The following is a 13,515-nucleotide window of genomic DNA, read 5'->3' as shown; positions in this document are numbered from 1 at the left end:
CCTCAACTGTATTCGATTATCGCAGCTTTTTTGTGTTTGCTTTACTTAAGCTGATGGTCTAGAGAGACCATATCAGCGTAACCTTAACTAGTAGGTGAGTTCACGGGGCTCAAGCCTGATGATGTTGCTAACACGAACCCTAGCAAGAGCCGTGCTACGCAGGATCTACCAACGGATCGGAAACGCGACCCACTGAGAAGATCTGGCGAGAAACTCATTGGGCTGTGTCTGTGGGTTAATTTACTCGCCGAGCCCTTCGTCGCAAGCGACGGGTTCGACGAGAACGATGACTGGCTCAAACTGGAATGCATGGTGACTTCGCGACAGAAACAAGCAGGATGGTATTAACTATCCCGGCAGGTTCACAATACGCCCCGTCACTACGAAATGCATGTTGGCAATCGCAGCTTAGATTGCTGCTGCCCATTCTCCGATTAATCTCTTAGTCACCGCTTATGACACCCTCAGATCGGTCACTATTCTAGGCTCGAATAAGCGTAAAACATTTTTACGACTTACTGCCTAAGTGTCCTACTACTATTTGTACTAGTTTTAATTAATACGCTACAGATCCTTTATCATAGTTTAATCAACCAGTGTTTTGTGTGGTCGTATAGATATAAAGGCAACATTATTTTGCTATGCTGTCCAAATTCACCCCAAAACTTGATTTTAAATGACTAAGTACTAATCATTGAAGCAATGCATTTCAGAAATTTGATTTGTTTTAAGGGAATATTGTAGTAGTCAAGTAGTTTTGAGAATCGAATAATATTGTGTTTGGAGAAAATTTGTATCTCGACGAACGGTGCCCTAGTTGATGCTAATTCATACCGCAATAGTCATGTTGAAGATCAACCACAAACGTCAAGGTCATAAAATATACGCAATGTTAATTATTGTACTGACATTAAACTAAAACCAGTCTGTATTCAGTCAACTTAAAACATACATAATTGGTTAATATTCATTCTTAAATATAGTTTGCACGCGACAACAGACCGAGAAAGACATACTTTTGGCACTCAATTAAAATGGATACGTTGCCAAATAATCCTTTATTTCGTTACAATCCCGACACTTTAGTTATGGTCAGGAAAAGGCATAATTTAGAAAAAAGCGAGGACATGAATAAAGTTATCGATATACTCGAGGATTGGATTAAACAGCAGAATCATTTTAAGAAGACTGACTATAGTGAGTTTTTTTTTTGTTTAATTAAAAGTAGTTTAATTTTTTTTTATTGCTTAGATTGTAGACCTGGTATTAAGTGGTTACTGGAGCCCATAGACATCTGCGACGTAAATGCGCCACCCATCTTGAGATATAAGTTCTAAGGTTTCAAGTATAGTTACAAAGGCTGCCCCACCCTTCAAACCGCAACGCATTACTGCTTCACGGCAGAAATAAGCAGGGTGGTGGTACCTACCTACCAGTGCGTCCTCACAGGAGGTCCTACTCGGTCCTATTTCGGATCAGTGTGAACGTTAGGCATACAATAGGCAGAATGGTCTACGAATCCCAGGCGGATACCAATTTTTTCTAATGAAATACGTACTCAACAAATGTTCACGATTGACTTCCACGGTGAAGGAATAACATCGTGTAGTAAAAATCAAACCCGCAAAATTATAATTTGCGTAATTACAGGTGGTAGGACCTCTTGTGAGTCCGCGCGGGTAACTACTTGTGACCTTAGAACTTATATCTCAAGGTGGGTGGCGCATTTACGTCGTAGATGTCTATGGGCTCCAGTAACCACTTAACACCAGATGGGCTGTGAGCTCATCCACCCATCTAAGCAAAAAAAAAAAAACTATCTGCGACATGACCTATGTATAATTAAACTTAATGGTAGTAGGACTGGTGGTAGGACCTCTTTGGGCTGTGAGCTCGTCCACCCAACTAAGCAATAAAAAATAATAATAATAATAATAAAGAAGTTGTTCCGGTGAAGATTTAAAGGCAAAACAAATTTAATTTAAACTTAGAATGCTTAGATAAAATGCGAAACCTGTATTAATTTACATATACATTATAATATATTTTGTTTGTAACAATATGTATGTTTAAGCACAAAACACTTGCGCAAATACATGTTTACGTGGCTGTGTTGTTTTAATACAGTCTCGGCTACTGTTCTATTATAAAAGTAATTTGCGACAACCTTGACGTTGAAAGATTTTACAGAATAACATTATTTTTTTTTGGTACTCTGGAAAACGGACGGAGCGAACTGATATAAATAAATAAATAACTAGGAATAAACCACGCATGGTCATTTGTCCCCAATTTAGGATTCCCTGCGATATGGGTACCAGAGACTGATAAAGATACTCATGTATATTTAACTATATACATGTAGAATAGAGATCGCAGCGCATAAAATAAAACTTCCACTGTTCCAAAATCTTCTGTTATAACAATAATTAAAAATTAATTAACACTTTTATTACGCCTTGCTCATTTTTGAACCATCTTCGCCATCTTCCTTTTTTCTGTCATTCTGTCTGTCGTTCTCTTTCCCATTTCTTTCCGTTTTCTCTCACTCACATCTTAACCCTCCGTTCCATATGTTCATATGTTCCATTCTTACCAATCTTATATAAATATATTATATAGATAATAAGCCCCAGACAAAGAGCAAACAAATCTGTTCATCACACAATGTTTGCTTGACGTGTTAATCCAACCCACGACTCTCGGTGCAACAGTCGGGAGCGCTAACTACTGCACCAACGAGTCAGCCAAATGTTAGATAGTTCAAGATTGCGTGGACATATTAATGCAGTCTTGGGGCTAACGAAGTCTCAATTGTCAATATATCGGTTGATTAGCGGTATAAATACCAATTAATACCTACCCGTGCTGACTTCCAGTAAATGTGGAATCATAGTATTTTTTCTTTGTATTCACAGCAAGAGCATACTTGGAGAACACGATTATAGTCAACAAAGGATCTATAGAAAGAGCAAAAGCCCAGATTAGTAGGCTTTGCGCATTGAAATCATTGTTACCTACTTTCTTTGATGGCTACAAGTCCCGAAGCGATTTGGTGGAAACGAAAAAATACCTGTAAGTATTGTATTAAAAATTATTGTAAATCCTTTTTTGATGGTCAAAATGAGGTTTCGACTCAATTCTTGTTCGGTGGGATTGGAGTCCATGAGACAAGTCAAAGCTAAACAAATTGCCAACAGTAATTGTCATAAAAATATGTTTTTCTTTAAAACTAATTAAAGCAAGAAAATTTGTAAACTTAACTACCATTGACTGAAAAACTTATATTGGTGTATTCAATTTATTAAATAGGGGTATAATTTTTTACTCAAATAGTTTTTTGGGACTTGTTCCTTATTGATTTTTCATGGTGTCTCTATTGTAACAATGTACTTTATAAATAGAGTCTCATCTGATGGTGAGTCATAGATGCTCATGGACATCAGCGCTGATATCACATAGAACTCTCATCGAACCTCGTCTAAGAAGGCCATGTTATAGCGCTCAGAAAACATTATTGAGTTGTTCTTTCCTCAGTATTCGAGAGTTTGACTTTATGTTTGTATCTGAGCTCCGATAGCCTTTGGGTATATTTTTTACGTTTCATAAAGTACCCTTTTTCTATCGCTTTAGACCAGTCCGGCCTAGTGGTGAGCATGCACTGTCGTTTTTCAAACTTTGGGAATAACCAATATTGATCAGGTGTATTCATCTAGTGCGAAAAAAGTTCAGTGCAGAGTAGAGAGAGAGTAGAGTTCATTACTTTTTTTATTTTATTTTTATTGCTTAGATGGGTGGACGAGCTCACAGCCCACCCGGTGTTAAGTGGTTACCGGTGCCCATAGAGATCTGATTACGCGAATTATAATTTTGCTGGTTTGATTTTTACTACACGATCCCACTAGCTAGAACCACTGCGTTCATCCACAGTGCGCTTCCAGAGATCTTTTTTGCTAAGTACTATTCGATTTGGAATTTCCCAAGCGCTATGACATGTCCATCTTCAAACGGGGCTTGTGTAGATTACTCAATGATAGGCAGTGACTTAGCTCTGCCCATGTTATTACTGATGTCCATAAGCTACGGTAACCACTCACCATCAGGTGGACCGTACGCTCGTGTGCTTACAAAGTCGACAAAATAAAAAAACATATAATTTGGTTTTCGTTTTGTTTAACGATATGAATGTAATTATTTGAAGTTCACAAGCCTGGTTGCCGAGAATGACAGAGGAAAATCACAGGGTCTACGTAGTTAGAGTTAGTAATGGCGCAACGACGAAGTGTATTCTAAACGTCTACAAATTTGGCATTCTGGTATGTAATATTAACGTACAACAATTGTAAAAAGTATTCTCATAAATATTTTTGTTGAGCAATTATTTAAAAGGGAATCTCAAACCGGTCTAACCTTACCGCGTGTTTCACGAATAATTTCGGCTAACAAATAGTTAGTTAAGAAACATTAATTAAAAATTTATAAACGTAATAGTATTAGAAATAATTTATTAACAAATCAAAAAGTGGTATTCTCGAGAAACAAGATTTAGGCACGATCTAAAAAAAAGAGGGTGCGTGTACTTATGTACGCGCGTAAGAAGTTATACTTTATTTTTATTAAATTTATTTCTTTTTTTTTATATTAAATAATTAATAATAAAATTTAACGTTAATAATTTAATAATATTTAGTATGAATTATATTAAATAATAATTTTGTCATTTATAAGTATATTACTAAAAAATGAATGCTAATAACACTTTTTTACGAGTGTATATGCGCGAAAGTTCACCTGCGCCTATATTCAGACTCGCCAAGTTACGTCGGTCGTATTGTAATGAGCGATTTAGTGGGCAACTTCATTCTGTTAAATTCGTGCCACGGTGCGCGCGCATCGTAAAATTTCACTCTCATCAATTTTTCATAACGCGCCTAAAGAAGTATAACTTCAAAACTTACATATACTTTGTGTGTCTAATTTGATAATACGATACATCTTTATTTGGATTCTTTAAATGCTGCAGCCACATATATCTTATATTTTACTGCATTCTACATTCTAGACGACCGAAATCAAACAAATCAATCAATTTATTTGTTGTCAATACTCTCTAATCGAATCAGTTTCTAATCAAACAAATTAATTCATTAACTAATAAATAAATTTAAAACGAAATAAGTAATGTATTTGAATAACAGAAGACCAGAAATATTCTATTTAAAAAGGCTGTATAATCTTTACGAAACTCGGCTGAGTTCATTGTGTTCACACATGACATCAATGGGGGGGCGAAAATAAACGATAAGCCGCTAGTATTAGGTATAAAAATATTATACAAAAAAAAATCATACTTAATACCCTTCGATTAACCATAAATAAAACCACGAATTGTTAAATATTTGTGTCTTAAGGCAAATTTAATGATTTCAAATGTTACACTCACTGTTTCACTAAACGCGTTACTAATTTCATTACTGTTGGCGAAGATGAAATCGCAAAATGAAGTAGCCCTAGCATTGGCTTCATCAGGAATAGCTGCAACATTGGTAGAAGGTGGACGAACTGCCCATTATGATTTGAAATGAACACTAAACATTCAAATCAACCAAGCACCAGTTTGCAACGTTGCCAAAATAAATGTACGATGGAAAGGTCACTGGAGGCACTAAACAGAACGTTAAAAGATAGTTTTTGGTGATGCCATGATTCTATTGTCAGTTGATTTTTGTCAGACTTTACCAATCATTCCCCGATCAACTGCTGCTGACGAACTCAAGGCATTAGTGGCGGCATGTAAAGACACTCTAATTAATAACTAACATGCGCGTGTTATTGCAATAAGATCGAACTGCGATTATGGTATCGAAGCAGTCATAAAAAAAAAACAGCTGAGGACAGCAGCAGGCGCCGGGGTGTACCGTCCACGGCCATCACTCCGTGCAACTCCACACAAGCTCATCGTATTATATTTATGTACATAACGATGTAATTTGCAGACGTACACGCTGCGAACAGCTCCCCCTCTTAATCTCCCCCCAGCAGCATACCCACCCCTGCTCGGTGTGGCAGGGAGCTTCTGCCAGGGTAGTGGGGTTCGCCGTGAGGCCCGTTCCGTGCCCTGTAAGGGGGTACGACGATCCGCATTGAAAATTGAAGCAGTCATTAGATATTGGAAATGGTAGGGTCGCAGTTGATATCTCGACCGGATTAATTACACTACCCACAGATTTTTGTAACTTTACCGACTCAAAAGAAGAGCTTATTTAGTGTTTCACGGACAAAGAACAACAGTTCAGAAACCATAATTGTCAGTTTTTTCCCCTACCTATTCGGTGATAGCTTAAGAGGTTATTTCCAGCTAAATTGGCAGAGTGAACGAGTAATATTGGCGGCCAAAAACAAAGATGTCGATGATCTCGATGCGACCCGCACAAGAACCAGGAGAGTTGTTTTCTTACAAATCCGTTGACACAGTTTTAAGCCAGGCTGGCGTAGTCAACTATCCCACGGATTTTTTTTAATTTCCTGTATTGCCTGGATTACCGCCTCAGAAATTACAATTAAAAGTAGGATCAGTTGTGATTATAATGCGTAACATTAATCAACCTTGACTTTGCAATGGAACGAGGCTGGCTGTGAAAAAGATAATGGGTAACGTCATCAAGTTCAAGATCATCAAGGGCAAATGCAAAGAAGAGGATGTCTTGATCCCGCGCAAGCCGATGATTCCAACAGTTTTGTTATTTGATTTTAAGCGTTTACAATATTGTAACGCGCCGGGGTTCGGGATAAAAAAAAAATCTACCGAATCACAAGTAAAAACTGTATTCAACACTTAAAACACTTCACATACACTTTAAAACACTCAACAAACACTTTAAAACCCCCAATTCGCTTGTTCCGCTTCGCTTCAGGTGATCCGTTCGCTGTTTCGCTTCGAGTAGTTCCGATTACTGACTGACTGCGCGCCATCCCTACAACGCTTTTATAGCCCATACCTCATCCTTACAATCATCGAGAATATTCCACACATCTCTAGTCGTAGTTCCCGCTTATCTTATAATAGATGGCGTTGTAAATCTCGAGCATTCTGGGTCCTTCGATATTCGTTCGACTATTCGGCGATAGATGGCGTTACTCTTACCGGCGTAACAATATCCCGTGCGTCTGGCCTTTGCGATCACCATAAATATTATAAATCGCAAGACCAGTTTTTGCAAGTTTGAGGAATCAATTTCGAGTTTCCCTATTTCGCCCATGTGCAATTAATTATACGTCGCGACTCGGTAAGCCGTCATCTTTATATATTTACGCAAAAAAGCAAAAAAATATACTATTGCCCAAGAGCCCGTGGGCTCTACCTGTATGTATTTGACCAGACCTGAATTTTCGTACATTGAGACCCCTATACCTACCATGCATGAGGTGTGGACTCACTAAGCTCAAAGTGGTCGACGCGCCGAGCGCTCAGGTAGGACAGGTACCGATTTTGACGGATTTTAAATCCATATGACCACGTCTGCCGTTTTGAAATTTTGAAAATATATGATTATTATTATCGGAAAATAAGAATGGCAGACCATTATCGCGCATTTTATTTTACTTTGTGGCAGACCACTTTGAAAATGCTAAAAAAATAAAATTTTGAAAGTAATTGACCAGATCTGCCTTTGATATATAATATGTTGTTTATTATAGTCTTAAAAACTTATATTGATCACGGCAGACCTCTACATTGCGTACACACATCAACATATAATAAAATCTTAGCTACTACCGGCCAGATGTATATTATGTTTTCCGTTCACTGTTTTAGAGGAATATAATTTACTTGCGATTTACTTTAGCGATGTATTTACCGAAATTAATATTTTTTTATATTCTATATACTAAACTTCATTAGTTAGACAATAAAGAAGTGATTTTTTTATTAATCATAATTTTATTTAATTTAATAATCATATATTTTCAAAATTTCAAAACGGCAGACGTGGTCAAATGGATTTAAAATCCGTCAAAATCGGTACCTCTCCTACCTGATCGCTCGGCGCGTCGACCACTTTAAGCTTAGTGAGTCCCCACCTCATGCCTGGTAGGTATAGGGGTCTCAATGTACGAAAATTCAGGTCTGGTCAAATACATACAGGTAGAGCCCACGGGCTCTTGGGCTATATATTCGGCCGGTGTAAAACATAACTCGATCAAAGACAGTTTCGTTCCTTAAATGCAGACGTATTTTTGTAGTTTGCGTATTGATATTTAATATCTATATATTTGCATTTTTTTTCACGACACATTCTCTTGAAAACTATACATGTTTTTTCTATTTATACAATTTTTGACATTTATATGTAATTTACAGCTAAACGAGTATTTACGAGCTCACGATTACAATGACGGTGTAATAGTGTTTATCGACTTCAGGAATGTAAACGTCATGGAGTTCGCTAGCAATTTGAATTTAGCGGATCTACGCAATATTATGACAATAGCGATGGTACGTACCTTACTGAACCAAATTAAGCTGTGTTCATAGCAGAGTTGAGTACTTTCAATACTATCCAATGATTGAATTTTCTGCCCCATCGACCGTATTCCTCTCTTCGTGCTATGTGGCCGGCCCATTGCCACTTCAGTTCACTAATTCTACGGGCTATGTCAGCAACCTTCGTTCTTCTACGGATCTCCTCATTTCGGATTCGATCACGTAGAGAAATGCCGAGCATAGCCCTCTCCATAGCTCGCCATAGACGGCCACCTACTAGATGGACCGACGACCTAGTAAAAAGCGCTGGGTCTCGTTGGATGCAGGTGGCAATGGACCGGTCGCACTGGAAATCTATTGGAGAGGCCTATGTTCAGCAGTGGACGGCGATAGGCTGAAATGATGATGATGATGATGATTGAATTTTGGGGCGAAGAATAATTATAGGTGGTAACCAAATCGAAGTGCATGCTGTCACTATCTCAATTGTATGGCACACATGCTGTTCCATAGAACAAACTGGAAATCATAAATAAATTTGGAGAAATATGTCTTCTCAGCGTAGCATCTTTTTTATTTATTTTCCCAAATAACATATTTTAATAGTCGTTATAAGTTATTATAGTAATGAAAAAAAAAAAAATTTTTTTTATTGCTTAGATGGGTGGACGAGCTCACAGCCCACCTGGTGTTAAGTGGTTACTGGAGCCCATAGACATCCAAAACGTAAATGCGCCACCCACCTTGAGATATGAGTTCTAAGGTTTCAGTATAGTTACAACGGCTGCCCCACCCTTCAAACCGAAACGCATTACTGCTTCACGGCAGAAATAGGCGGGGTGGTGGTACCTACCCGTGCGGACTCAATACGAAGAATGAAGATTATTTTCTTAAAAATTGTTACAACATGATCGATCTTTCCATTTGAATCAGAAAAACGTCTTATTGGATATACCTATATATTATGATATAATCATTCATTCCTATTAACTAATAAGAATGGATGATTGCTTGGTGCCAGAAAACATGGACAGGATTGTATATTGCATCAGCTCATAATTCGCTTTACCACCACCAGTTGGTCATGTGCCAATATAAGCTAATTAAAAAGACATTTCAGGAAGGATACGATGTGAGAGTCAACGGTATACATTTCTTGACTTCATCGAAAGCAATTGATGTGATTGTCAATATCATGAAACAGGTTGTTAGTGCCAAACTAGGGAGTCGCATCCACACGCACCTTACTTTAGATAGCCTTTACAAGTACATAACACCGAATGATCTATTACCAGCTGAGTATGGCGGGAAAGAAGAATCATTGGACGATTTAAGCGGTAAGATTTGTTTTTACCGTAACCCACCGTTCGTTCAACAGATCTGATGCCGTACCATATGATTATACCCACAAACCCAGTGTTACACAAAGTCGAGGAGCGCAATATCGGAGAATGAAAATTAAAGAGGCAAAACGATTAATTAAACTAGTATACAGCCCACTAGCTTTCTCGCCGGATCTTCTCAGTGGGTCGCTTTTCCGATCCGGTGGTAGATTCTGCGAAGCACTGCTCTTGCTAGGGTCAGTGTTAGCATCACTCCGGTTTGAGCCCCGTGAGCTCACCTACTAGTTAAGCTTACGCTGAAATACCCTCTCAAGGCTATCAGCTTAGGTAGGAAAAAAAAAACTAGTATATTTTTTTAAGAAATTTTGTGCTGTCGAGAAAGTCAACTGCCTCAATATATTTGGAAGTTGCGTGAATTGATGGCGGGAGTTATTTTGTTAATTCAGTCGATTGGGTAAGATTATAGTAAATAGGTGAAGAGGGAATATATATAATGTGTATATTCCCTGTTCACCCATCTATATATTATTATGTATAAGGGAAAGAAAAGGAGTTTAAAGAACTATATCTATATTTTTTTCGTTGTTACATGACCTTAAATTGTGTTGAAGGAGCAAAAGTGTACGATCATGACGCGTATCTCGCACGAGTTTTTAACAAAAAATTATTGTCTGATAATGTGATCTTTGTTCTTAGTATACAGAGTGTCCCGATACTCAACGGCAAGCCGGTACGGGGCGACGAGCTACAGTACTAGTTTAGTGAAAAAAACTCCGGTGCGCGTGCATCTTGGCACACGTGGATGAAGTGAAACTTTTTTTCGATGTATATATTGTGGTTTTCTTCATTTTTCATCCTTAAATGCTATGTATAAGAGATGCGACCTCTTCAACATTTATATTATATATATTTTAAATTATAACTAGATAGAAAAATAAATATATATATATTTTTTAAATACTTCCTTTAAATATGGGACGCTACTCGTTGCTAACGCTCGCGCTGGCCTGTAACAGGTATACTACGCGCATACGTTCGAGTGCCACGCATTCATTCTCGCTCTGTCTCTTTCTATTCCATGGTAGCGTTAAACGTTTAACGCAACCTTGTTGGAAGTCGCGTTAAAAGTTTCACTTCAATTATTTCTTTCTTTTACAGATAAATTAATCAACATCTTTACGAATGAAGATAATGTTAAATTCTTTGCTGAGATGGCGGAGGCTGGTGTTCATGAAGCTCTGAGGCCAAAGGATGGGGTGGCCTGTTTCGATGAACAATCTCTTGGTATAGCTGGAAGTTTTAGGACATTAAGTGTAGATTAAATTTGGCTAAGCTTATTTATTGGTGAGACTATAAAGACTCGAGAATATAGGTGGCTATTTATCTAGTTTTATTTTACAAAACGAAAATAATTAGATATTAAAAAGTCAGATAGTTATACAAAAGTTTTCATCCCGCGAACCGCAATTATTTCTGATGATATAAGAAATTTTAAAAGATTTAAAGGATTGTAATACAACAAAATCAGAATCAATAGATTATTGGTCGATACTGGTTAAAAGGTGTACTAACTTCATCATATATAGTATATTATCATACTGAGTATACCTAGTATAATGTTATTATACATACTATACTATAATGTTGGATTTTAGAATATTTAATATGTTTATGTTTGTAGTTTATTTTTGAGTTTTATGTATGATGAGTTGAAATTTTGGGGGACGTGCAATGTTTTTGGGTTATTTATAATTCCAATTAAATGATTGAGAATTTAATTTCAACATCTTAATTTAAAAGCTAAACACCCTGTAGTTTTTTTCTAGTGTTGTACACTCTGTACTGTACTGTGCGATAAGTTTATCTAAATTGTTTTCGTTCCGGACAGACTGTCATGATGCTAGTACAGATATAAGGATAACATTTTTTTTTTCGTTTAGATGGGTGGACGAGCTCACAGCCCCCCTGGTGTTAAGTGGTTACTGGAGCCCATAGACATCTACAACGTAAACGCGCCACCCACCTTGAGATATAAGTTCTAAGGTCTCCGTGTAGTTACAACGGCTGCCCAACCCTTCAAACCGAAACACATTACCACTTCACGGCAGAAATAGGCAGGATAATGGTACCCACCCGCGCGGACTCACAAGAGGTCCTACCACCAGTAATTACGTAAATTATAATTTTGCGGGTTTCATTTTTATTATACGATGTTATTCCTTGAACGTGGAAATCAATCGTGAACATTTGTTGAGTACGTATTTCATTAGAAAAATTGGTACCCGCCTGAGATTCGAACACCGGTGCATCGCTCAACACGAATGCACCGGACGTCTTATCCTTTTTTTTTTTATGATTGAAAGTTTACTGGTGGCCTTTCCAGTTTCACCAGGACAGGTGGGCGAGCAAAGGCTCAGCCAAGAGGGGTGGTATTTGCTAACAACGCGGCGGCAACGATAAGGCGATTATCATGACGCATAGCCTTATCGAAGTATCGTTCCGACGCTGACTTCATGTATTTCCGAATTGATTCGAGGCTCAGGTCGTCGTGTAGGTCAACGTTCCTCACGAACCACGGAGCCCCGACTGCTAACCTGCAAAAGCGGGATTGTAGGGATTGGAGTGTGTCTATGTGTGTGCGGGCCGCGTGAGCGAACACTACACTCGCGTAAGTCATGACGGGCCTTATGCAAGTTTTGTAAAGTGTCACCTTGTTCCGAAGGGACATTTTACTCCGCTTACAGATCATGGGGTAGAGTCTACCGAGAATAAACGCGGCACGGTCACGGACTGATTTTATATGCGGGCGGAATGTCATCGATGCATCCAGGGTAACGCCCAGGTACTTGACCTTCCTGGGCCAGGGTATGGGTTGTCTAAAGAGAGTAATCGGGGGTGTGAGATTCCTCCTCCTAATCCGGGAGGAAATCCGTGTGGAGCTTCCCCTCTGAAATAGCACCGCAGTACTTTTCGCTGGGTTGATGTCTATGCGCCATTTTCGGAACCATTGTCCTAGGGCTAGGGCTGCGCTCTGAAGCTTCTTCGCGATTAGGGACTTATTTCTACTAGAATAGTAAACAGTCGTGTCGTTGGCGAATAAAGCTAAATGGGTCGGCGGCGACCGGGGAATATCGTTGACGAATAAGCTAAATAGGAGGGGTGAGAGGACAGAGCCTTGCGGGACTCCAGCTGTGAGAGGTCGTGGGGAGGAGCGGGTTCCCTCGACTCGATATCGAAAAGAGCGGTTCGACAAGAAGTCCCGTATGATGAGCACGAGACTATCCGGCACGCCCATGTTGAATAGTTTGAAAATCAAACCGTTGTGCCAGACTTTGTCGAACGCTTTTGCGACGTCGAAGAAGAGAGCTCCCGTGTATAACGGTTTTGGTCGATTAAGCCCCACAAAAATGTGCTCCGTGAGGCGGTGCACCTGTTGAACGCATGAGTGATTTGTACGGAATCCGAATTGTTCATCGATGAGAATGCCCTTGGATGAGACGAAGTCTCTGAGGCGTTTGTAGAGCAGACGCTCATACAGTTTGCCTAGAGACATGAGGAGGCTAATCGGGCGGTAGCTCGTCGGATGATTTTTTGGTTTACCGGGTTTATGTATGCCGATAACGTCCGCTTCTTTCCACACCGCGGGAAAGATACAGTTCGCCATAGCGGCATTGAAAATAGATGCCA

General features: G+C 38.9%; 1 protein-coding gene across 1 annotated transcript; it reads left to right on the top strand.

Annotated features, from left to right (window-relative positions):
- Positions 1-580: 580 nt before the first annotated feature.
- On the top strand, positions 581-11,606 carry LOC149501306 (alpha-tocopherol transfer protein-like). Its single transcript, XM_089733577.1, has 6 exons — positions 581-1,197; positions 2,919-3,075; positions 4,202-4,316; positions 8,363-8,497; positions 9,606-9,822; positions 10,987-11,606. Exons 1-6 carry the CDS (start codon positions 1,035-1,037, stop codon positions 11,148-11,150), a joined length of 951 nt encoding a protein of 316 aa, XP_089589703.1. The 5' UTR covers positions 581-1,034; the 3' UTR covers positions 11,151-11,606.
- The last annotated feature ends 1,909 nt before the right edge of the window (positions 11,607-13,515 follow it).

Source organism: Bombyx mandarina, chromosome 16 (genome assembly GCF_030267445.1).
Source record: "Bombyx mandarina strain Sakado chromosome 16, ASM3026744v2".
NCBI classification, from domain to species: domain Eukaryota; kingdom Metazoa; phylum Arthropoda; class Insecta; order Lepidoptera; family Bombycidae; genus Bombyx; species Bombyx mandarina.
This window is presented reverse-complemented; position numbering and strand designations above follow the sequence as displayed.

What these genes read in the sequence shown, in the direction of transcription:
- LOC149501306 (XM_089733577.1), top strand. Translation starts at nt 1,035, where the DNA reads ATGGATACGTTGCCAAATAATCCTTTATTTCGTTACAATCCCGACACT. An exon ending in TTTTAAGAAGACTGACTATA is followed by an intron (nt 1,198 to 2,918) that starts GTGAGTTTTTTT and finishes TTGTATTCACAG; the next exon opens with CAAGAGCATACTTGGAGAAC. An exon ending in TCTACAAATTTGGCATTCTG is followed by an intron (nt 4,317 to 8,362) that starts GTATGTAATATT and finishes TGTAATTTACAG; the next exon opens with CTAAACGAGTATTTACGAGC.